This window comes from Acanthochromis polyacanthus, chromosome 20, assembly GCF_021347895.1.
Source record: "Acanthochromis polyacanthus isolate Apoly-LR-REF ecotype Palm Island chromosome 20, KAUST_Apoly_ChrSc, whole genome shotgun sequence".
Taxonomy (NCBI): Eukaryota; Metazoa; Chordata; class Actinopteri; family Pomacentridae; genus Acanthochromis; species Acanthochromis polyacanthus.
Window position 1 is genome coordinate 19,423,302 of NC_067132.1, and position 25,292 is coordinate 19,448,593.

Genomic DNA, 25,292 nt, shown 5'->3' on the forward strand with positions numbered 1-25,292 from the left:
CACACACACACACACACACACACACCTGGTGCGTCATCACCATGAGCAGCCTCAATGGAACGAGCTGATTCAGTGTCAGGGGAGCAGGTGTTTATGCCTCTCAGAGAAACAAGAGAAGCTGAGATGTAGGCTGAGAAAGACCAGCTCTCCCTTTTCTTCCCTCCTGCACCTATCCACAATCCATCAACCTTTCCCCCCCACTCCTACAGTCATTCATCTCTTACCCATTTTGCTTCAGCTCTCCCATCAACCCTTATCTCAGTTTTTCTCACCAGCTTCATGCTCCTTCTGTTTCTAAATCTCCCCAAATCACCAGCTTAGCTCCTCTGTGGTCTTCCCAACACTTTTCTACACCAACATCTAACAGCGTTTTCTTTTTTTAAAATCACAAAGCAGCATTCAAATGCATACATGAGCCTGGAACATGCTTCATCTTTTTTTTCTTTTTATTTACAACACAATGCAGTAAATGTTCTGCCCATGACATACCTGGCCACTTCATAATTTACAATCCTGCTTGATTTGTGAAGACCGCAAAGCTTCTGCCTACATCCAAGCAGCCAGCAGGCAGCTCTAAATCACGGGGAGGGTTGCCAGTAAACAGACAGTCCCTTTGAAAAACATTGAGAATTTTTCCACTGTGCATTACATCAAAATCTCACACTTGTTTAAAAATTCTAATTAAGACACACTGAGCACAATGCCTCCACATCAATATATGTATGACAATCTTTGAAATGATGTGAGTCTTGGCAGGGAGCGGTACGATCATTTCGGTATAATTCAAGTACACGGTCGTGAATTTTGACTCGCGCGTGCACCGGTGAGTAACTGATGGTCATAGCGATGAGGGTGGGGGTGCGTGGGGGAGGTGAAGAACATCAGTTAATGCACACAGTGCGGTGGCAGTGGGCCTCCGGACGAAGTGGCCTGCAGCTCTACGATCAGTTTGTCAGCCTTAAAGCTCCATCTTTTCAAAGAGCCTTTAAACCATATTGACCTGAAAGTCCTGAACTGAGGAACTTGTGCCAATGAGCAGTACACATACTGTACAAGACATATCCACGAGCAAGCTATCAATCAGACCGTGTGCATGTGAAAAGTCTTATTCGAGGAGTAACACTGTTCAGTTGTAATCCCAGCCCTGTTGAGAAAGAAGAAAGTCTTTGTTGGAGTCAGAAAAGTAAAAAATCCTCTTTTGTTTATTGCACAATGCAGCGTTGGTCCGTTTCCATGCTTCACCTTGCTGCTACCGTTTAGCTCCTGCAGGATACAAAATGAGTTTGCTCCATTTGATCGTGACCTTCTGTGGTCACTCTTGACTAAATGTGCTACGCCTGAGTTGGAGCACGAGTGCACAGCCTCATTTCCACGTTAATGCGCTGCCGTGTCTGCTTCCTCAGCAGCTGAGGATCTTGATGAAAGCCCGCCTGAACTCGATGTTGAAGGTCGTGTAGATAACAGGGTTAAGGGCGCTGTTGACATACCCCAGCCAGGTAAAAGCACTGTAAAGTGCAGGAGGCACGTAGCATGTCCTGCAGTGGGTGTTCAGGATGTGAGTCACAAAGAAAGGCAGCCAGCAGATGAGAAACACCCCTGGAGCAGCCAGACAGCAGAGAGGTATGGAGAAAGGACGACAGGGAGTTGCAGTTGTAAGTAGGACAGAGTGGAGGGAACAGTAGAGGTAGCAAGAAAAATAAAGCAGGTGGAACAGAGAGTAGATGGAAAAACATGAACGTGGAATGGAGGGAAATGTGTTTGAAAAGTGGGAAGAACATGGGGAAAATAGAAAAGGAGAGAGAAAAGAGACACTTCATGTTAATCATGGTCACAGCTCTTGTTCATTAAAAGCTCCCCTGACCACTTATCGTCTAATCACTGCTCAACAACCTTACAGTTTCAGAATATGACTGCTGGGCTGAATGGTGCAGCAGGAGTAAGAATCTGGAGAGTGGTGTCTGCTTTTAGCTTTTCCAAACCCAAAATACTGGTTTTATCTGTTTCAGAGTAAGCTGTAAATGCTACTATCCCCAGTTTTCCTACCTACAGAGGTGACTGCAGACGTATTATTTCCAATGCTGCCTAAAAATGTCATTATTTGTAATTAATGTGATCATCAACTAACTACATCAGCTGTAAAGCAGGTGGCATTAGAAAGACACCGCCATTGTGTGGGAGAGCAACAAGCGGTTGGATTGCTTGGTGCTTTTTAAACCTTTCCAAAATGAAAAACCGTGTAAGTGTTAAAATGTGTTTATTTGCTCTAACATAAGCTGCAATCAGCAGGCCCAGATAACCAGCCTATTAAATGAGCACTGCATCCAAAGCCCGGATTAGTTACCACTGTAATGTGCAATAATTGCTGCAGTCAGAAGTCAACTACATTAATAACTATGTGGGGCTGCAGGTGATGAACCAGCCCAATTAGAAACATTTGTAATCATGTACTGAAAAACATTAATGCTACTCTGCAATACAAACAATCTACTGTTTGTTTGTTTTTTTTTTCTAACGTTTCCATCAGTTGGTGAGAAATCTGATTTTCTTTCAGTATTGTTTCTTGTCTGTAGCCATCGTATTCATGTTCAAAAACTATGCATATCAGATAAAAACATTTTAAAGTCTGCCGAAGAAGAGAAAACCAACAGTTGCTTGCTAACAACGAGAAACCTGCTTTTATTTCCTTCTGTGTTCTATGTCGCCATTATCTTTAGCTGAAAATGTGTTTTGCTAAAAAGAAACACTTGCTAAAGCCAGTTAATACATTCTCAACCTTTGCTTTTTGTGGTATTCATATGCACGTCTAACCCATCAGCAGGACACAGTTTATTATGTATAAACAAGACTACAAACTGTAGCTGTAGAAGTTGCAGTCGAGCTCAAACGCTCATTAAATCCAAGCCCTATAATTGGGGTCACAGCATCACGGGGAAGCTGCGGTCAGGCGGCTGAAACGCAGGTGGGAAGCTGGCCGGACTGCGATCACTTTCTGTGTGTGCACCGCTGTTTTCACTGACACCAGTGTAATGTAATCAGACACCTCTGATTACGACTTTTGTCAGTGAGATCTGTGCTGTGCCAGCGCTAAGTCGACCAGGCTTGAAGAAACCTGGCTGATAACTGGAGCGTGGGCAAGCTGTGTCAGGAGCTACAGGCACACACTGCGAACATGACTTTTCCTTATTTTGGCACTTCAGCTTGATTTATTGTAGCTCTGCAAAATTTTCAGCAAATGCAGTCAGAGTAAGTAAATGTAATGGTATTATCATGGCCAGGCAAGAGTGCAGGTGGCCGGGTGTACGTGGCCGAAAAAGTTCATCAAAAAATGTTAAAGGTGTTGAGGCTGACTAAGCAACTCAGTCATATATTGCATCTCTAAAATTGCCTGCATTATAAGCTGCTGTGACATTTATAGTTTTATTTCCTCTGCTTATCCCACTTCTACTCACCAAGCACAATGGCCAGCATCTGTGTGGCCTTTTTCTCCCGAGCGTGCATGCTCCTGAATCGGGGATTGTTGATGTGAGACATCGGCCGCAGTGACGTGTGTGTCCGTCCATTGGACAGGTCCTTCACCTCGCAGCTCATCCTGACCGTTGGACGCTCGATCTGGTTGCTCTCCTCTGCGTCCTGCCCCCCCCGGTCCTGCTCCAGATCCAGCTCGGTGCGGCCGCAGGAGGCGTGGCTGATGCTGCAGTAGTTCTGCGTGTCCACCGGGGGCAGTCCTGAGTTCTCCACCGGTCCTGTCTTTGGGCGTTTGCGCCACAGACATCCCGAGAGCAGGTTGGGCTTAGAGGGACCCGTTGGTTCTACACTCTGTTGGAGCGATCAGTCACACACAATTATCCACAACTTGGAATCAATAAAGACACTCAAAAATGTAATGTGTGATATGAATGGTGTCAGCTGTTCGAGAAGCATCTGAATGCCATAGCAACTGTTAACATGGTTTTTCTCTCTACAGCTCTTCAAATATTCAAATTTTCTTCCACACAGCCCAACAGCAAAATCTAGAACTGTATTCTCTCTTTACAGCTCTTCATGTGTCACAACATCACGTTTAACCCTGGTCTTTCCCCCAGTAATGTTTTTGAGTGCGATAACAGACGTGTGTACATTATCCTCCATGCCATACCTGTACATATGTAACTTCATTAAGTCATATATGTAAATATCCATATGTTCACTCATCATGTCATAGCTGGACTTCTCCATATGAATTCACTATGTCGTACACATACACTACCAGTCAAAAGTTTGGGCACACCTTCTCATTCAGTGGTTGTTATTTTACTATTTTATACGCTGTAGATCAATACTGAAGACATCAGAACTACAAAAGAATACATATGGAAGTATCTTGTAAACAAAAAAGTGTTAATCGTCAGTATTAGCCTACAATGGAGAAAATAATACGAATAAATGAAAAGCATTTCATGAAAAGGTGTGTCCAAACTTTTGGCTCGTAGTGTACATATGTATATTCATTTTGCCTTATATATTACCTCTATGAGACCTTTATTACTATATATTCATTTCTCAGCCCTATTGGTGATTCTTATCCTGCTAATTTCAGGTCTTTTCTGTATCCAGCTGCTGTAACATAAATTTCCCTGGTGAGGGGTCAATAAAGTCTATCTTATCTTATCTTAAATGCAGTTCCCGCTCAGCTCTAAGGAGCTTTTCGTGTCTTTTAGCTCATTGTTTTGGTTTTCTAGCCTGCTGTTTTAGTGTTTTGCTTCATTCTCAGCACCTTCAAGAACATCAACTGCAACAGGAAGCAGCTTTTCAGAAAACAAAAGCTCTCTCTGCAAGTGTCTATGTCAGACAAAATCAACAGATTTTCTTGTAAACAGCAGAGCATTTAGCAGCAAACGAGACAGATATTTTCTTCTGGAGCTGATGATGAAACAAAACAAAGCTTAAAGAATAATCCTAGTCATTTGGCATGCATGAAAAATAGAAACACGAGTACAAATGTTGTTGTGCGAGTCCTGAAAGTGCAAATTGGTGAAGGGGATGATGGGTCTGTTTGGTGTTTTCAGTTTGCTCTGCAGCTCTGAAAACAAAATAACCGCACCTTTAATGTTTGAACTAAAATGGATCACATTTCATCACTGTAATGTTTTTATTCCCTCAAATCTGCAGTTTAATATCTATTGAAAGATTGCCTTTAGCTTATCCTCCTTAACTGTCACAGTTCCGCTCCTCTGTCCTGTCTGTCTGTCTGTCTGGTTGTCTCCCATCCGCTCCTCTGCCCTGTCTTTCCCCTGCAGCTCGGTGCCTGAGTGGAGTCTAGCTTCTCAAGCTGACTCCACTCAGGCAATCAACTATCTCCACGGCTCCCGGACAGCTGATGATCATTCACTAACGACTCACCTCTGCAATAAGTACCGGCTCAGCCTTCCACTCCCTGCCAGAGTGTTAACCAAGAACCACGCAGTTTGGTTTGCTCTCTAGCCTTTTGCATTATCTGTTTGAGTTTCTACCCTGTTTTTCTCACGTTTGTTTTCTCCTGCCTCCACTCAGTCAGCTGTCCGGGATCCCCCGCCATCCTCCTTCCGCTCCGGCTCTCCCCCAGACCAGCCTTCACCGGTTTCCCCATCCTGGACTCCCACTCCTGCCTGGACCCCCCACTCCTGCCTGGACCCCCCCATTCCTGCCTGGACCCCCCCCCATTCCTGCCTGGACCCCCCACTCCTGCCTGGACCCCCCCATTCCTGCCTGGACCCCCCCATTCCTGCCTGGACCCCCCCCATTCCTGCCTGGACCCCCTCATTCCTGCCTGGACCCCCTCATTCCTGCCTGGACCCCCCACTCCTGCCTGGACCCCCCACTCCTGCCTGGACCCCCCACTCCTGCCTGGACCCCCACTCCTGCCTGGACCCCCACTCCTGCACCCTGGTTTTCCCCCACCTAGCCACCATTACTCACCCCCGCACAATAAAACACTTTCTCCTCAACCAGCCTTGGTAGTGTGGCTCTCTGCTCGGGTCCACCAGCTCAGATCGTGACATTAACCTCAAGTGGAAATTATTCCAAACTAAGTGCCAGTCCACTAAGCCGACAAAGTGGTGACTAAGGCTCAGAAAACTGGAAGTTACAGCCAATTCATGTTAGAAGTGTTGTTCAGACAGGCTAAAAGCCAACCTCACGCAAAGTTTTTAAAGCTCCATAGTCTCTCTGTCGTATCTGTGATCTTTCATTTACCTCTTGAAACATTAAATACTTCTACTTTCTAAAACTCCAGTGAACGTTTTCTTTCTTAAGTCCATTTTAAGTATTGTGCTGTGTGCCACAAATATGAATATCCATGGTTTTCTCCTACTCATCTCACCATTTACCTCAAGGGCAGATTACAGATTGTTACTTCCTCTGCCTTTGTGGATTATGCAGGTGCTGCAGTGCGTCACCCTCAGACTTTGCTCAGCTGACTAGTGACCAGGTGACACAGGGCACGGTTCAGAATCACGATTTGCGATCTCGTTCTCAGACCTCTGGCCTGGCCGAATGAAAAACTCACGTTTGCATGAACATACAGATGGACAGGCCCCCAAGAAAAGCTAAAAACAGAATCTCCTTGCGTGCCACCACGTCACAAAACGCCAACTCAGTCATAAGGAGACTCAGCCAGGCATTAGGCTGTGCTGCAATCTGCAAAACTAGAGCACTAGAAAAAAAAAACTATTCACAATTCTCACAGTTGTTTAAAATAGCACCTACCACTTTAATCCTTATAGGCGACAGGTCTTGCTTCGTCTTGGGAGTCTCTTCTTGCAAACAGGTCTCCTAGGAGATCAGAGGGAGGTTCAAGACAGAAAACATTTTCCAGAGAAATGCTCAACCCCGTTTATCCCCACATCCTTAACTCCATCAGTCTACAGGTGAATCATTTTTGTGCCAGTCATTTGAAACTCAGGATTCATCTCAGGAGAGGCTTTTATTCAAATTCAAACAACTCTCAAAGAGTGTCCCTCACACACAACAAATCGAGACAATTAGGATTCATGTCTGTTATGTTTCAGTCGCTCTAACTCCTGAGCCAAACGCTGTGCAACTCAATTAGAGCTCACCACAAAAATAAAGATAGGTGTCTTTGAAACACGGTGAGGCAGAAATGAAAGACTCCTCCTTCATATCAAGTGTTCCTTCACTTGACTGAGTGAGAGTCCTATTATGTTATTTCAAAACACTTTTCCATTATTACTCTCTGCCTGAACTCCTCCAGAGCTCTGCGACTGCCAATTATCTATAACCTGGTGTTAAAACAGAGGACCTGACTATAAATTTGTGCGCATTGAAGGGGAAAAACAACATGCAATGAATCTGGCCACATTACGCAGGAGGCTTGTGCCAGAGTTGGTCAAGTTAATAACTAGATTTATCTAACAGTGTCCCCTTATTATTTTAAAAATAGGGCAGATACAGATGCACAGAGCATGACCTGGTGTCTCCTTGCCCATGGTTATTAAGACAAAGCCATCATTTGTACGATAGATGTAACTGGGACAAACATTAGAGTGACGGATCTGATCAAAGAACTGACAGCTCGTTGAGGAGCAAAAACTCCAAAACTGCATTATAATAAGAGACCAGCATTTTAAAGAACAATGTCACTCTGGTCACAAAATCACTAATAGTCGAAAAATGAGACGATGTTACGATCATTTTTGAAGGACTAAAATAAACCATAAGCTTGTTTCTCAAAATAAAAATGAAAGATTATGACCTTCGTACTTGTTTGATCTATCTATCTATCTATCTATCAGCATCCTAATAACAACCAGGTTACTTTCTTATGTTCTGCCTTGTGTTAAAGTGTTTTATACTTCATTTTGCTTCTTATATCCCACACTGTTCCATTTCTGTTTGCTTCTACTGTACTTTGCATTCATTGCAACATACCAAACGACCAATGAAGACATCAACCGTCTCAGGATCCTAAATCATTTTGTTATTTATCAGCTGTTTATAGCCCTGAAAAAATACGCAATAGAGCCAAAAGACTAAATGCAAATATTACTTTTGTGAGTCTCTGAGGCTGTAACTGAGGCTATTTGTTTCTCTCAGCGCATATTGTAGCTTTTCTGCATTATTTTTTTACTTCGAAACTGACAATGTGGTGCAAAGCTTACAGACAGAAAAGAGATGTAAGCATAGAATGTGCTGTCATTAAACTCTATTTTTAACTCAACATTTTAATTAGGAACTGCCTTAGTTTTGCAGTGACAGCAGGTTCAGCTTCATATGAACACCTATACATTTATATTTCATCTTTCACCTGTGTTGTCAGGACTTCCTGTTGCACTTTACAGCGCACCCGAACACACAAATCACATCATTTTCTCTCATAATCCTGTAACACTACTCGCTATTCCAGCGCTTCCTCTGACACTGGCTCTGAACCCTTTTACCTGCAAGTGATTCATAAAATAAAAAAAGCAACTCCTGCATATCAGAAAACAGCTTTTACTGAGGCAATTTCTCACCAGCAGTGTTCTTGTCTATCACTCTGTCTACATTTTTTGCAACAAAGAAACCAGTTATGAGGTTTTTAAAGGAGCTTTTGCTTAGGATGTTCGTGTACATTGTGAGTATATCAAACAGAAAAGGTCCATATAAAGGTGAGCTGTAATTTGCAAGTTATTATCAGTGTGCATAAAGTAGGAGAATGTAAATGAGGGAGAGAGGCTGTAGCTACACGGGAAATATAAAGTCGCTGTCAGGGGAAGAGGGAGCGAACAAATAGTGGAATTATTCAGAACTGGACCAGGAGGAGTTTTTAACTTTACACAATCACACGCAAAAGGTTATAAAAGTGGTGGAAGAAAAAAGTCGCGGCGTTTTCATTAATATATTGTCAAGGACGTCTCACTTTAGGATAAATCTGACACGTGAGTGGTAAATGTTATTAAATCAAGGATAAAAATTTATGTTTTAACATGTACATATGTAAGTTAATAATGCCATGGATGAGCATTTCCACCTAGAAACCTGACTGTACCATCCAAAAACACAGATTTGGCTTCATTCAAGGCAAACATAAGGAACAAATCTCATCAACTTGGGATTTTCATACCATTATTTGTCTTCAGATTCGGATTTCATCTCACTGTTTCATCTCATATCTCACTGTTTCCTATTTGCATCAAATCTTACACTTTTATATCCCTTTAGAAACTCCATTGCCTGGAAAATCCAGACTGACTTTATTTATGTATTAATATAAATATAAATAAAGCCAGTCTGGCATTGCGATGATACGAGACGATTTCAAAAAGGAGGGGCTAACGAATGCAGCTTAAACGAGAAAGAACCAATAAGCGTAACACGGATGTGACGCACAAACAAATCGACCTTGTAGTCGTGTAATGGGTCTCTTCTCACAATGTGGCACCATAAATCAGTAAAAGTGAAAACAGGAAGCAGCATCAAGGTGTTGGTCTCACCGCAGACGTGGGTGTGGGTCCTGGCTGCACCTTTCCGCTGGCCTGTCCGAAGGTGATCCTCTTCCTCCTCATCCTGAGGAAGACGTAGATGCGGATGTAGACCAGCAGAGTGACGATAAACGGCAGGTAGAACGACACCACGGAGGAGTAGATGACAAAGTCGGGGTTGGAGATGGAGCACACCATAGGGTCGTCTGCAATCATCAGAGAAAAAAATCACTGTGCAAAACGGAGCTGAAATCACGACATAATATAAGAGATGGAAGGAATAATTTACAGACAACCTCTGACCCTGGACCAGCTCATCCGTTTCCATATTCTGCACACAGACTAAGCTGTACATGCACTCACAAGGATGGCTGAAAAAAAAGCTCTGACAGCAGCTGTTGACATGCCATATGTACATGACAAGAACAAACTGGAATGGTTTGCCTCTCTGTACCTTCTCCTCGATCAATACCGCATATACATAATGCACAGAGAGATGGATACAAGGACAGGCAGACACAATCTATTTGTAGCCACTCTCCAAGCTACCTTCTCCTTCTAGGATCACATCATTTAGCAATTTTGAAAGGCACTCATGCAGCTTTCCTCTTTACCAATCCATTGCTTTTAAAGAAGTTGGTGATTTGGTGGCATTGGTGGTGTTACACAGTGACAAAACAGCTGGATTCAAACAATCAGTAGCTATTGGTTTACATTGATTGCAAGTGGATGAAACTAAATGACTGTATCCGAGTGGCTCTATATTGTGCTTTACTAACGCTCTTAATTGTGTGTGCAGTCGTGCATCTGTGTGGCTGCCTATTGAAGTTAAAATAGCTACTGGCGATGTCCATCACACGTCCTTGTTTTGTTGTGGATTTTTCTTGTTTTCATGTCACAGAATATGTTGTTTTGTCACTAAAGAAAACATGCACTTTTGTGAATAATTCCGAAAACATTCCTTCGGAAGCATCAAAGAGACAAGATGACACTTTCTCTCCACCCATTTAATTGGAATACAATGCAAATTTAGGAAGAAGTCATTTAAATGTTTCTCTGCTGCTCCAGCTGTCCCTCTGTCTATACATACAACATAATACACATTCATTTAACAAATAACTGAAAATGAAAGGGTCACAGCTGAAAAGTACAGAATGAGAAACTGAGATAAATGTGACAAATTTTGGGAAAGGCAACCAACCATCACTTAAAGGTTTAAAAAAATCCCCAGCAGTGCACCAAACCTCACAAAGAAATGATCTAATGTAACATTGCAATGTAATATTGCTCTTAGATCTAGACAGCTTTACAAAAATTGTTAAAAACTGAAGTAGCAAAGACAAAGATATCTGGACATTTAGTCCCTAGTGTGGATCACGCCTCGAACTCACTGGATCTTACATTTCCTTTACACGATTCATGGAGCTAATTAGTTCTGCTGCAGAACTGAAAGAAACAGGAGAACCTGCCTTACACTAATTTATTCCCACCATGGTTGCCCACACTGCTAGTCATTTAATTAGTCGAAATTAGCTCATTTCCAATTAGCTGAATTGAATGAAAAAGTGTTCATATCTGATCTTATTAAGCTGCAGTTGCCACCCGTAGTGGTTTTACAGCACTGTAGCCTGCGGTTTTTAGAGGTATTGTAGCTGCTAAAAATTCCCCATATCTCAAACAATGTGACAAAGATGACATGAATAGCTTTTAACAGTGAGCTGCTCGTGATTACGGCCAAATTCATGTCATGCAGAAGTGCTGTATTAGATGCTCCCTGGCTGGTAAACATCCACATCCTTCCAACTCAACATGCTGTAACATTAAAAAGTTAACCCTCTTTAGTGGCTATTTTCTCAGCTTTGACAAAGCCAAAAACAGAGTCCCACCGCACATCTTGTTCTTACAGGCTGAGTGCATCTTCACATCATTTCAAATCCCAATTAAACCCTGTAAGCAGCGAGCAGACTTGAGTTTGATTCTGAATTTCGGAGCGGCACGCTGTCTCCCACCATTCTGTTTTGAACCCTGCGCTACTTCTCCACCAGAAAAACATCAACACTGGAGAACAAAATGCTGTTGACCTGACCTGTGGTGTTGAAGCCAAACAGCAGGGGACAGGAGACAGCGAAGGCCAGGACCCACACGGTGGCAATCATAGCAAAAACTCTTTTCCTGGAGCGATGGGTGGTGTTGTACAAGACGGGCATCACGACTGCTGTATACCTGCAGAAACACACACACATAATAGAGCTTTACAAGCGTGTGTGTGTGCACAGTGGTGACATTTGAATGAAGGCAAAAGTGCTGATATAGTACAGTAGAAGGGAATAATTAGGAGGAGAGAATGAGCGTCCTTGGAAAAAAAAAAAAACAGTTCTTATGGGAGAAAGCAGATGACAAAAATACCAACAATGGAGAAGCAAACCAGGCATATTTAGAAACAATTTGGGTATTCAGCAATAACTCTAGAGGGGCTTTGATTTAAGAGTTAATCAGCACACTATATGCCAAGAGAGTGTATAATAAGCCTGGAAAAACTACGTTCAGCAGTGGCTCTGAAGAAGCAGCAGTTATGTTGGACTTCAACCCAATATGGATGTAATGTTACGTTGGTTAGAGCCAGATAAATGCCATGATTGTTTATCCTCATCACACTAATTACTCCGGTTCTTTTGAGGGCAAAATGCAGAGTAAAACCCGGAGCCAAACAGGCACAGACGTTCACTAAAAATACTCTGCTCTCGTCGCTTTGCTCGGTCTTTACCCTCCTGCCACGGCGCTGTCTGTTTGAATGAGAGTGTGGAGGAAAAAAGCAGAGTGTTAAAAAGGAATATACATAGTTTATAGATCAAGTGCTGCTTTAAGTTACTGTTTTAGTTTAGAATGAGAACAAGGCTCATCGGCTCCGAGTCACTGCTTAAAACATGACCTGCACTGTAAGTACTTTCACAAAGACGATTCACCTTGAAGTTCGATGCTGAAAGTTCTTTTCTGGCGTGTTTATGCAGCTTTTGTGCATCTCAATTTGACTCTTGCGTTTAAGAGTCAGCAAATCTTCCATCTTATGAAAGAAATATTTGCTATGAACTTAAAAATAAACAATGCTGTCACAAAAGCAATACAGGTGTGATATACACCATCAGCGCCACAGATTGCCCCCGGCGCTTCACGTTAATATAGAGCCTCACCAACATGATGCTCTGGAGGACTCGTGTAATAATCAATCACAAAGAACCACGGGGCTCTGAGTACCTTCAGCGCTTAGGTGCAAATTATGTATCGTACAAAGAAAAGCAAGCATATAACAATAAGCAATTAGAGAGACAAAAGATATTACAGGTGCTCAGGAATTTTTTGTTGGCAAATCAGTCCCAAGATCAGCTCACAGGCTGCTGCTGAAGGGTGTTTAAATTGTTTAGTTGTGACTGTCATGTACTTGAGAAGGCAGGAGGCAGGCAGATGAGGCCAAGTTTGCTAAATTCCCTCAACACACAGAGTAGCAAAGCCTTCAGCAGGACAAAAATAAATGAATAAATAAGTAAGCACATTTAAAAATCTGAAGAATCAGGAACCTTTTACATCACATGGCCACTGCTAAACGTTTCAAAGCCATTTGCAAGAACTTGCTTTTGGACCTCCCACTAATCTCTGCATTGCCTCGGGGTTCATAACTGCAGTTTTTCCACTTTATTAATTAAATTCTAATCATTTTTTGAGCTGCTTAGTGATAGCTGACACATTTGTTGAACCCCACATTGACAGCACACCATCTTTTAAGTTTAAAGGATTCCTATTGTGCTCATTAACAGGTTCATAGTTATATTTTTGAGGTCTACTAAAGTATGTTTGCATGCTTTGTTGTTAAAAAAACATGCTATTTTCCTCATACTGTAGTCTGTTCTTGTCTTTTTATTGCCCTCCTCTTAAAAAGTCCAGTCTGCTCTGATTGTCATTTGGCCCGACAAAAGCAAGTCAATGTTGGTTACGCTCCATAACCCCAGACCTCTGAGTAGAGAGGCAGAGAGGTATGGCTCTAGAGAGGTGTGACGGCCCCCATCCGGCTGCTAGTGTGGTGGTCCTAATGTCTGCTTTGCCTTTAAGGAGCTGACAGCAGGAGGCGACCGAGGACGGCTAAGGGTCCAGCTTGTCTTCCGGGGCTCGAGTATAAAAGCTGGCTTCCGCTATCGAGCTCGGGCTCTCTCTCTCCTTGCACTCACTCTGCGGCTGTTGGGGCGAAGCCCACATGGCTGGGTTGTTGCTGACAGCGGCTTGATCTTGCACCTTATAAATAAATGCTCTGGTAACGGCCTTTAAACTTGCTCGATGGTTGTGTAGACTTTGTCGGTTGCGGCCTGTCGAGCCGGGTCGTAACATGAGGAAATGGTGCGAGGCAGCTGATCATTCTTTGTTTGAAGCCATACTAAATTAGCCACTCGTCAGATTTTATGCAAATGTGGTACCTGGTAACATAGATAAGTAACCGAAGAAAGCCTGAAGTTCAAACAAGGCATTTCAGTCAGGTACAGGAAAAGCTTTCTGTGGGAGAGAATAACTCCCTTTGGTGTGGATTTTGTGCTTTGCAGACCTTTCACATGCACAAGAAAAATAAGCAACACACCAAAAGAAAGGAAAAAACCCAAAACGCACAACGTGGGCCCTTTAGCAAAGTTGCTCGTTCACAAATCCAGCAGTTATATCTGGTTCTCAATCTGCCACTTTCTTTACTAGCAGGTTGTCAAATTTGCTATTTGTTGCTGGGCTGCTACTGTATAGGAAACTTCCAGAGCTTTATGAATGAAAACAGCTGAATCCTCTTGCCTGAAAGCGATGCTACGAATCTAAACAGCTAAATAATTACCTGCACTTCACCAAAAAGCTCTGTAAACATGAGTGCAGCTCCAGGTTTCTTTGCGCTCCTCAAGTTGTCACTTTGTTCTCAAATTGTCATTTGTTATAAAGATATCTGGACCCACTCTCATTAATCAGATGTATTTTCTGTACAATGAATACAATAGAAACCGAAAAAATACGTTTTGAACCTATATTTTGGCCATTTGCAATTAATAATATCACTGAAAATATACACAGACACACAGTGAAGCTGGGATTTATGGAATATTAATCACTATGTGATCTTAAGAAAGCATTCATCTCTCTCTGAAGCCTTACTAACTGCAGAGAAAGACAAATGCCTCAGTTACAGCCCATACAGGCAGCCCAAATAGATCCCCCTGACACTTCTACTTCTTATGTACTACTTTCTTCATTCTGCATTTGAACTCTTGATGCCTGTGGGTTACAAGTTCAAAGACCATAGAGAGATATTAAATATTAACGCTGACACACAAAGACGGCAAAACAAATAAATAATGTAAAACACTGATGCACATCTACAGTAAAGATTCAAACTCGTGCACAACACAGTCCCTCCTGCATTAATGCAAACAAGTGTACGGAAATTAGACGAAAACAACCAAACCACGCAGTGTGCAGGTAACCTGTTCTGTCCTGTCATTTCCTCGAGGACACTCATCTGGCAAAAAAGTATGAACAACATAGGACAATACTGCCTTCCTGCACCCAGCTTTGAAATATCTATGAGATGAGGTGATGGGAAGAAAGCATCTGCAAAAATGAAAACCCTACATGGATGACATTTACACTGGCGATGTTATGGCTGCATTAGTAGTCATACAATAACTCCAGCAGGAAGGCGAACACTCGTTCTCACAGTTGTGTATCTACGACTTCAGTGGACACTGAATTGAGTGACATTATTTTTCATATCTCCTACTACCTTAAAACATATTTTCACCTTAAAATTCAATAACTTGCAATATGTGGATTTGCTTTTTGTCCCTAGAAGGAACACACTTCCCCATAATGTGACTGCAGATTCAAGTCCCCACAACGTGAATAACACCTGGAGCTCGCTCACACACACACACACACTCACCTGTCAATGCTGATAGCACACAGGTTGAGGATACTGGCGGTGCACATCATCACATCCAGCGTGACAAAGATGTTACAGTAGAGTCGGCTGAAAAGCCAGGCACCGCCGACCACCTGCACAGGACAGACAGGCAGATTAACAAAGCACGTTTCTCTTCCCCTTCTTCACCGTGAAGTGTGACGCACCTGTGAGCGCACACACTCGCACAGGTGACAAATAGGGCAATGAAGGCGATAAAAGGGCACGTAAGCGACGGTTTGGAAAAACAGGCGTGAGCTGCCAACATCTGCGCCGTAGTCACGATGATATATTGAGCATTTATGTCTATAGGGATATCAATTAGGCTAATTTATGCGTGTGTTTACGTCCTCAGAAAACATTAGCATCAAGGTGCTCTGACGTAGCCAAGTGTGAATGCTGTGTGGCGACGGTGCCATGATGGACGACACGCAAGGAGGGAACCTGTCTAATGCAGGGTCTAATTACCTTGAAGGCGGTTTTCAATTTTTCAGAGAGTACATAAACCCCCAGATAACCCAACAGTACCACAAACTCCCACATCTTCACCATCAAACCCCGCCCTCACGGCACAGTCCTTCTCAGGCTGACAGCCTTTAACTTAAGCTCCATAATGTCTGGTAATAACTGTCTGACAGAGATAAATGGGATCCAAGCACCACTGCCTGACTACTGAATCTCTCAAACCCAGGATGAGAATATACGCCTACCTACAGAGGGAGGCGGTGGGCACACATGGGAACAGCACAGACATACAAAGATGTAAATAGACAGCATTTTCTCTCTTGTATGGGCCAGTTTTACGAACACACTGATGCTTTTAACATACTGATGTGGATATATTTCGCTGCTGATATTCACATACCTCACCTTAGTCCAATTTATTGTAAAGGCACATTCCACCAATTTTCCACATAAAAATCAGTTTACTTGTCCTTAATAGTATCTCTCAGTCTGTGAAAATGGTTGTCTAAAATCTATTGTGTCTCAGAAAACCAATCCGAGTGATTTTGTGGTGATGCCATGGAGGCTGGTTTGGGTTCTGGGACAATAAAGTTCAAACACAAAACCTGCAGGAAACTGAATAGATGGAGTTTGAAAGATGTAGGTGTTCAGCAGATGGGGAAGTTGGAATGGAAGATACGAGTGAACGTAGAAAATGTGCAATCCCGTTTTTTTTCTGACCCATAGGAGCAGTGTGTTCTAGTTCCCTGCTTCAATACTACAGGCCGTTTCTGAGCAGGTTTGGGGTATTCTGCTTGTTTACATGGGAGAAATGACAAAACAGTGACACTGGCTGCAACATTTGCACTGCTTCCTGCAACTTTAAAATGGTAAAGTTATCAATTTTTGCACAAACTAAATGAAAACCCAGTACACTTTGACCATTAGGCATATCTAAACTGCATACATTTAGCATAAAGTATGCAGTTGGAGGGAAAAAAACAAAATATCTCAATCTTTGCTCCACACACAATATACTTTACATAATGCATGCATGCAGCACTTGTTTGTACTCAGTCACCCCCCACACACAAAAAGACTGAGGCACATATTTAATACCGTGAGCACAATGTGTGATGGTGACTCAAATGGGCCTCTGTGGATATGCTCACTGACTGTGTTTGAACATATGTGATGTATTCTCAGAAGTAAAGTGTCTTTGGAAAAAGATCGGGTGCAGAAATAGTTGAGACACGGGGACGGAAGATCAGTAAATGGCAGTTTGATGAGATACCATGGGTAGAAATTTGGGTTTAAATGTCTTTTTCAGGAAGTAAAATCAGATAGATTTACAAGAAAACTCAATTTTGTACATATGTCATGCACATTTCATTCTACTTGAAGGTCTGATGAGGAATAAAACACATGACTGACTCGGAGAAGGATGACATACACGCTACACATGGGGCTGTTTCTAAAGTGAGTCCATATGTTTCCTGAGGTTGAGCACCATCACTGAGGATGAATTGTACAAAGTGAGCACTCAGTCAGTGTTGCCAATACGACCACATTTACCTCAAGTACAAGCAATGGATCAACTGTACCATAAAGGAAAGAGGTGACTTGCTCAAGGGCATGCACTGCAAAAACTCTAAATCTTACCAAGTCTATTTGTCATATTTTTAGTCAAAATGTCTTTGAACATGTTTTGGTGGAAAAAAGGAAATGTTAAAAATGTTTCTTTAAAAACATTCACAAAAAATCAACCAAAATCCAGCGAAATTCGCTGGATTTTGGTTGATTTATTAGAAGTTTTACTGATATATATGCAATCATTTTAGATATTTTTTTAAAATTTTTTTGCAGAATTTTACTCTTTTTAAAAAAAATATTTGCAAGAACGTTCTTGCCAAATTTGTAGGATTTTTTAAAATAAAACATTTAAGGAATTATTGGAATTTTCTTCTTGTAGGTTTTGCAAATTTTCAGAAATTTGGAGAATTTTTTGCTGATTTTTTGGAACAATACTTTTGGTGTCCGTAAATGAAGACAGCAGGAGGGTTAATACATCTCAAATTAGTTACATGAAAGCAAAAATCTATTTTTGAGTGAAAAACTGCTTTTTTAAAGCATATCTTATTTTAAGACACCTAAGCTTGGCAATCCTGGTAAAATACAGCTTAAAATAAGTTTTCCCAGCAAATTTTAAGATCTCAATATTCTAAACATATCTTACTTCATTTTTCACTTGTTCTATTGGCAGATTTTTTTTCCCCACTTCTTTCAAGGTAAAAGTTCCTAGAAATAAGTTTTTTATTTTTGTTTTTAAGAGGGGCATGTTTTCCAGTGCACTACTAGTACCTACTGAGGGCAGGGACAGCGATACTCAGTCACTGTTTAAAGACAGAAGCAAACCAGCAACCTCTTCACAACCAGCTAATCCTACGTCCTTCAGATTAGAGCTCGCAGGGTGATGGTGCTCACAGTGCCAGTCCTCAGAGTTCAAAGTCTTTGCTGTTGATGCTGAACTAATATGTGTTTTTTTACAGCGTTATCCAGGATATTAATTACTATTGCACTTTTATGTCACACTATCTTTTAATGACCCATTCCTTATGTATCTCTTCTCAAATGAAGAGATACACATTGAAATGAAAAATGTAGCACGTGCTCTTACAGCCTGACCATGGAAGTTAAACTCATGACCGAATCAAGCTGATGCTCCGGGGCGACATGAATTTACCTTTCACAGGCTGTAATCAACTTTAATTTGTCATCTTCTGTTCACTGGGTGTGCTATTCTTCCTCTGGTTGATCTGCTGTTGAATCTTCAGTGAGAAAAGTGTGACTTTTTGCTGGCACTGAGCAAAGTTTGGGCTGCAAATTAAACAGAGCTCGACTTTCATCAGATGATTTTTTGGGGTCTGTGGGCAAACACTTGCCCTTTAGTAACACACTCTGTCCTTCCGAGTTTCAAGAATCCATCATGAGCACACTGTGTCCGTATGCTTATACAAACAGAATGCTGCTGCTGTATATTTTCAATGTGCTCTATATTAAACTGATGAAATGTAGATGCCCGAGGATCAAGTCTGTCTGTACACTTAAGAGAGTTGCTGAACAGCAAGTGGTATGAGTATATAGGCTGGGGAAATGAATGAGCAGACTAATTATGCTACACAAGTGAGAAACCTGTAAAGAGCAAATAAACTTTAACAGTACGGATAAATGGCTATTTACTCTAAAGATTTGATAAAAATGAAATTCAGTTCACAGGTTGCTTCTTTGTCATGTGAAATCAGCTCCTGACCTGAAGTAGATGAAGTCATTATTTAATATTCAATATGTCCTTCAGCAATTATGTATAATCTACATGAATAGTGAAGCACTATCTAAAATATCTTTCATCTTCATTACTGTCTTCTGATCCCCCACACAGTTGACACCACATAATAAGCTGCAAACGACTCTCATCCTTTTTCTCTTTGACTTTCGTTCCTTTTTTTGTGCATCTCCCACACAACTTCCTCTCCAGTGGCAGATCTTCACTCACTGCCAAGCATCTGTATTTCATTTCCTTCCGCATCCTCTGTAGCTCGAACATTTCCTCTCCACTTTCTTACCCTTCTGTCCTTCAGAGCTCTCTGACTGATCAGCTCTGTTAGAGGCACTTGCAGCACAGGGGATAGATTTACTTCTGCAGTTGTCGGGGAAGTCAGAGGAAACATTGTGGAGTAGCTGATAATTACAAGCAATTGATAAATAGTGGTGTTTAGGATTAGGAAGAAAAGTAAACATCCAATTAGGATGATAAATGATTGCACTTCTGATTGTAAGCAAATTTATTGTCTCAATAACTGGTGAAGTAACAGCTACACAACTTTTGCTTGGAAATTAGTTTTCAAGGGAAAAGAAAAGATGATATTGTGGTGCACATTAGATTTAGGTCTCACACACAAAGGGCAGTTTTATTGTGAAGGGGAAAAACTGGGTTTTGAACCTCCAGGTTTTGGCGGAGGGAAGTTGTTGTGTCCCGCCTGAGTTGTGGCAAGAAGCAAGAGTGGAGAGTGGAAAATAAAGTTGTTGAGACTCTTGGCGATTTTCGTCTCCTTTTCTCCAGCCTCCACAATATTGTACCAATCATTATTCATCCAACAGTAACAATTAAGACTGATTTATAGACTACCTCAACTTTACAGATTAGTGTTTGAAATATGTAGAAGTGGTTCAAGGAAAATCATTAAAATTATAAAGTCAAAATAATGGATTTTGTGATAAAATAATTAACTAAAATAAGAAAATGGACACATTACAGTTGTGCGTGAGCTAAAACTAAAAGATATATGTTTTTAAAATACTTAGTAGAAAGCAGTGAATAAATATATTAAATAGTTAGACAGTTTTCAAGTACATTATAAGCTGTGGAAATTTAAATCAGCCAAAGGCAAACAGTTAAATAGTTAGCTAAAGGATAAACAATTGACAGAGTAGGCAAAATGTAATGATTCAAACTGTTATCTAGAATTGTAAAACAGTTGAAACAGTTATAAAAAAGTAATGGATTATTCATTAGCATAACATTAGCTTGAGAAAATAGTTGAAAAAGCCTCAATTAAAGAATAAACAGTTGCATAGTTAGCACAAAATAAAAGATTTGGAAAGATAAAACTGATAAACTGTTCGCCAAAACTACCGGATTACTGATTGAAATATCAGTTTTATAATGTTGGGTAAAACAAAAGTTAGGTCGAGAAACACTAGAGATAAAGGAAAGCAATGGAAATATTTAGTCAAAAGTAATGGATTTTTAATTAAATAACACTAAACTGCTGTTAAACAGTGGAAATAGCTCAAGTAATGAATGAACAGTTGAAAGAGTTAGCTAAAACCACTAGATACCTGCTATCTGTAATTAGATGAAAACATGAGTAATCTAGCATTAAAATGGCTGACAAAATAGATAAAAAGTGGAAATATTCAGCTCAAAGTAATGGATTGTTGATAGAAATAACAGCTAACTAGTGTTAAATGAATAGTTAAAATAGCAAAAACATGAATTGTAAAAAAATAAAAGATTTCAAAACTTAGCTAGAGCTGAGATCATAAAACAATGGGTAGTGGAAATTACTAGCTAAAACTAACGTATTACTGATTGACATAACAGTTCAGTAGTGTTAAATAAATAGCTGAAATAGCTAAAGCAATGAATAGACAATTTAAAGGGCTGAAATAAAGGTTAAACAGCTAGCTAGCATTAAAAACCATTCATAAAAAGTTGAAATAATTTCCTAAAAGTAACAGATAAATGGCTGAAAGTTCAATAATAACTGAAAAGCTGAAATACAAAGCTAAAGGTAATGGATAAATAGTGTAATAATGACCTAAAAGTACATGTTGTCAAGTTTCTGTCACTCTGAATACTGGTAGTAGGAACGCAACGTTGACCAAACCAACCCAAACACCGAGCCAGTTCAAGTGTATGAAAAAACTTCTTCACGTCACTGGTAAAGAAGGGCCATAACTCCCATTTTAGTGGATAACCATGTACAATAAAGCTTTATATCACTGTCCACAAAAACTAGGGAAGGGGAAAGCTTCGACCTGGTTGCTGTTGCTACAGGACAATACGTCTGTCCACACAGCATCAGGTGGCAGAAGCCATTTGAACTATTGTCCCATGAAGCTTACTTACACGACCTGCACCATCTGACTTCCAAAACTGAAATCCCATTTTCCCGCCATTTTCAGGCGGGAAAATGGATGCATGAATTCATGATGAATTCATGCATGCTATTGAGGAGAATCTGGAAGCTTAAGATGTTACCTTCTTTCATAATGCGACAAAGAAGCTTCAACATCAGTGGACCAAGTACAGTGATGTTAAAAGAGAAAATCTTTCTCCTGTGAGGTTTTCTGGTGAGGCCGAGAACTTTGTGAAGTGCCCTCATATGTACGTTACATTAGGTTTCAAAATCTATCGACATGAACAGGTGGAACATGAAGAAGTGAGAGGAAAGTCAATCTTTCCATACTTTCCTTTCACGTCTTTAAGAGAACAGATACTCGCCTCCAGGTACACAGCCCAGGGCATGACCAGCGAGGCCACCAGCAGGTCAGCGACCGCCAGGCTGACCACCAGGTAGTTTGTGGTGGTCTGGAGAGAACGTTCCCTCAGCACAGCCAGACACACCAACACATTCCCAAATACGATAGCCAGGATGAGCAGGGAGTACAGCATGGCGTAGTAGTTGCGCTCGTCCTGCCCTGTTGCCTCCGAGCTCTCGTTCCTCTCGTCCCATCCGAGGCGGTCTGACTCGTTCCAGAGCCGCTCAGCGCTGCTAAACATCGCCATGGAGACGTCCCGGTGACATGGGAGGTGAGATGTTTGGCAGACCTACCCAAAGAACAGATCATATTTCATGTTTACCCATTACTTACATCACTTCCTCTCTTTTGGATTTGCGTGTAAACACAGACCTAACATTTTTCACATCTCATCAGTCGGGTTAGTAAAACATATCAGCCCTCGGATGATGTTGCCATGCAGCATTTCATGCCAGAGGCCTGCTGGGAAACATCCCAGCTTTTAGCAACAATAGTCAAATTAACAAATAAATAAAAGATAATGTCTGAAATGCATCCCAGCAGTAGTGCTCTCTGGTGAGCATTGCTGCCGCTTGCTTTCACAAGTGCTTTATTTTTCCTACTCAATGAAAAATGGAAGCACATATTGATATGGCTGTGTGGTTCCTATCAAGACAATCACCTCCATAAAGACTCAGCAGAAATCCATGCTCTTAACAGCGAACTTTGACTGCGCAGTGCATTTATGATCGTTCCAGTCAGCCTTTCAAATGAACCCCCTTCCTTCCAGTAATGGCATTTAACACAACTAATAGAAACCGAGACTACAAAGCAGAGATGGTACCTTTAATGAGGGGCTGGCTGTGTGCCTTTGAGCAGTGTCAGTGAGGCTAACTCATTGGGGAGGGCTAATAAGTCTGTGCTGCCACCCTGAAAGGTCCTGTTGGCTCTGGTCCCATTCTCTATTCCTTGCACTCCATCCCTGCTCTCATTTATCCCCAAACCTCCCTATCTGGCCGGAGTCCAGATAACGGTGCTGTGGTAATGCTCACACCTGTTTCTGGATGGTAAACAAACTGATCCATCTTATTCCTCTCTTGCAGTGACGGAAATAGGTAGAAAGACACTGAGAAAAATGGATCATTTTTAGATTTGGCTCCAACCCAGGAGGCTTTTAAAGATTTCCTCAGTCTATAATTCCACTCAGTTCCTCAATGGCTTCGGTATCATATTATTGTCCACAAGAGGAGCTGGAGAAAGCTGAGGAAAACCAGGCACCAATACCGATCACCTTGAAGTCTCCTCAGGAGGGAGTGCAGCAGGAAGTTCATCACAAAACTGGAAATGCAAATCATAAAACATTTGAGGAAAACCACAGATATGCACACACAGAAGGAGAGGCCCATGAACCCACATGCATTTTTAATCTGAGGGCACTGATGGTGTGATGCAAGGTTGCACACAGCTCCAGCGAAAAGGTTTTGTTTATACTTGTGGAACAAGTGCTAATTGAAACAGATTGTCCACTATTGTTCTTCAGCCTCCCTCTCATGTTAACCACTGATCCTGCTCATTCAGTGTGCCATTGTGCAACACACTGACCTCCTACAAGTGTGTGTGAAATGGGCATCAGCAGACTCTTCAGTGCACAGGAACAATCGTGAATCCCCATATGCAAACAGTTCAATCCACATGCTCTGGACTCATTAGTGCACCACAGTAATGGGGGATGGTTTCACCGTGTAAGACTGCATGTAAGACTTCAAGAATTAGAATTTATTGTGAATCAATTATCAGGAGGTTGCTGCTAAATTGCACTTAGCTGACAGCTTCTAACTGATTTTTCTTATGTTCATTTGTTATCTAGAATTTATTACAGCTGTCAAGGAATCTTAATTTGCCAGAGTTTAACCTTAATCAATTAAATCCTCTGATTGGTTATCAGGCTCTGCAGCCAACGCTTCGAGAGGGGTTGGGGTCAAATATAGTACAGGAACGCAGAGGAGAAATTACGCAAAAAAAAAAATCATTTTCCCAATACATGCAGCATATCCACAAAGAAACACTAAAGAAACCAAAATATTCACCACAAACACATGAGCGCAAAAATCATTTCAACAGCACTGTGTTTTTTCCTCTCCAAACAAAACGCACACACACCTACGTACCTGTTACTGTGTCCCAGTGAAGGATTCATCAGATGCCATCGAGGAAAAGCACCACCCGTGCGGAGTTAAAACTTGTCCGGTCACTGCGTCCTGCGCTGCGCGGCGGAGCGGGAGGAGCGCTCGGTGCCATTGCGCGCAGGCGAATATGAATGTAGGAGGCTCACAGATGAAGCGCCTGCTCTGCCAACCGCTCTCACTTACTTCATTCAGCCCCAAATCTCCGAGGATCCGCGAACACGCGTTGAGCCAGAGGCGCGCGTACGTGGTGGAGACGTCAGGTGTCTCCCCTTTCTGCGCGTCTAGCGATCTAGTTACGCTAAGTAAAAAGCACTAGTTAGTACATTGGGGGGGGGGGGGGACTTCAGGATTATGGTATTTTACGCATTTTTTTTAATGAAACAAGTGTCTGCATGTGTTGCGTAAAAACTCGCCCAATGGCTGCATTCCCCGGTGTGACCCTGAGCCAGTCTGGGTCGTGCTTTCCCAGAAGTGACATTCGCGTAAAAATAGCCCTTTGGTGGCCTCATGAAACAACCAGATGAGAGAGCCAGTGAGATCTACAGAGCGTAAATTAGGTCAGTGTGAGTATATTGTGTCTCCAGCATCATGTGGGCCATTTCATAAGCCGTTCACACAATACATGCCAAGAAAAAAAACTGCAGATAAGAGTACCTGGAGCATGTATCATATCTCATGTTCCCAGCCAGTGTGCTTTGTTTTGCTGTCTTCTACATGGCATTTTAAGATAGGAGCACTCGGCCTTGGAGGAGCCCCTGCAGAGCACAACAAACAAGTGAGATCTGGACCAAACCATACAAAGAACAGAGAAGGAAGGTGTTATTTTTCTTCCTATTATGATCAAGTTCCAACTCAGGATTGAATTTATCTTAAGAATGAAAACCTAGAAGAAATTCAGTAGATGCTGATACTTCATGTGGGTACATTTTAGTACTGCAGTCACCTGAGAGCCACACGATGGCCATAAGGTTCACATTTCCAGATATTTTTTATCTTTAACTAATCACACACAACAAAAGTCCACCCATGCTGCAGATTTTATTACAAAGCCTTGAAAAAGTGCATTTTTAAAGAAAAAAAAGCACTGAGCAGCGGGACATTGATGGCCTGTTCTATGTAACCGCAGTAGCTGACAAACAACCTCTACCTGATAATTTTTCACTTCAA

At 41.7% G+C, this 25,292-nt stretch overlaps 1 protein-coding gene across 1 annotated transcript; it reads right to left on the reverse strand.

Annotated features, from left to right (window-relative positions):
• Window positions 1–428: 428 nt before the first annotated feature.
• drd3 (dopamine receptor D3) lies at window positions 429–24,429 on the reverse strand. Its single transcript, XM_022195076.2, has 8 exons — window positions 24,108–24,429; window positions 21,923–22,249; window positions 15,394–15,506; window positions 11,524–11,660; window positions 9,450–9,643; window positions 6,724–6,789; window positions 3,450–3,816; window positions 429–1,596 (listed from the first exon to the last, which is right to left on the reverse strand). The coding sequence occupies exons 2-8, from the start codon at window positions 22,205–22,207 to the stop codon at window positions 1,400–1,402; spliced, it is 1,359 nt and encodes a 452-aa protein (XP_022050768.1). The 5' UTR covers window positions 22,208–22,249; window positions 24,108–24,429; the 3' UTR covers window positions 429–1,399.
• Between the last annotated feature and the right edge of the window lie 863 nt (window positions 24,430–25,292).

Coding starts and splice junctions, on each gene's coding strand:
- drd3 (XM_022195076.2), bottom strand. CDS start 22,207: ATGGCGATGTTTAGCAGCGCTGAGCGGCTCTGGAACGAGTCAGACCGC. Junction 11,661..15,393: donor TGTGCTATCAGCATTGACAG/GTGAGTGTGTGT, acceptor GTGTTTCTGCAG/GTATACAGCAGTCGTGATGC. Junction 1,597..3,449: donor GATGCTGGCCATTGTGCTTG/GTGAGTAGAAGT, acceptor TGGCTGCTCCAG/GGGTGTTTCTCATCTGCTGG.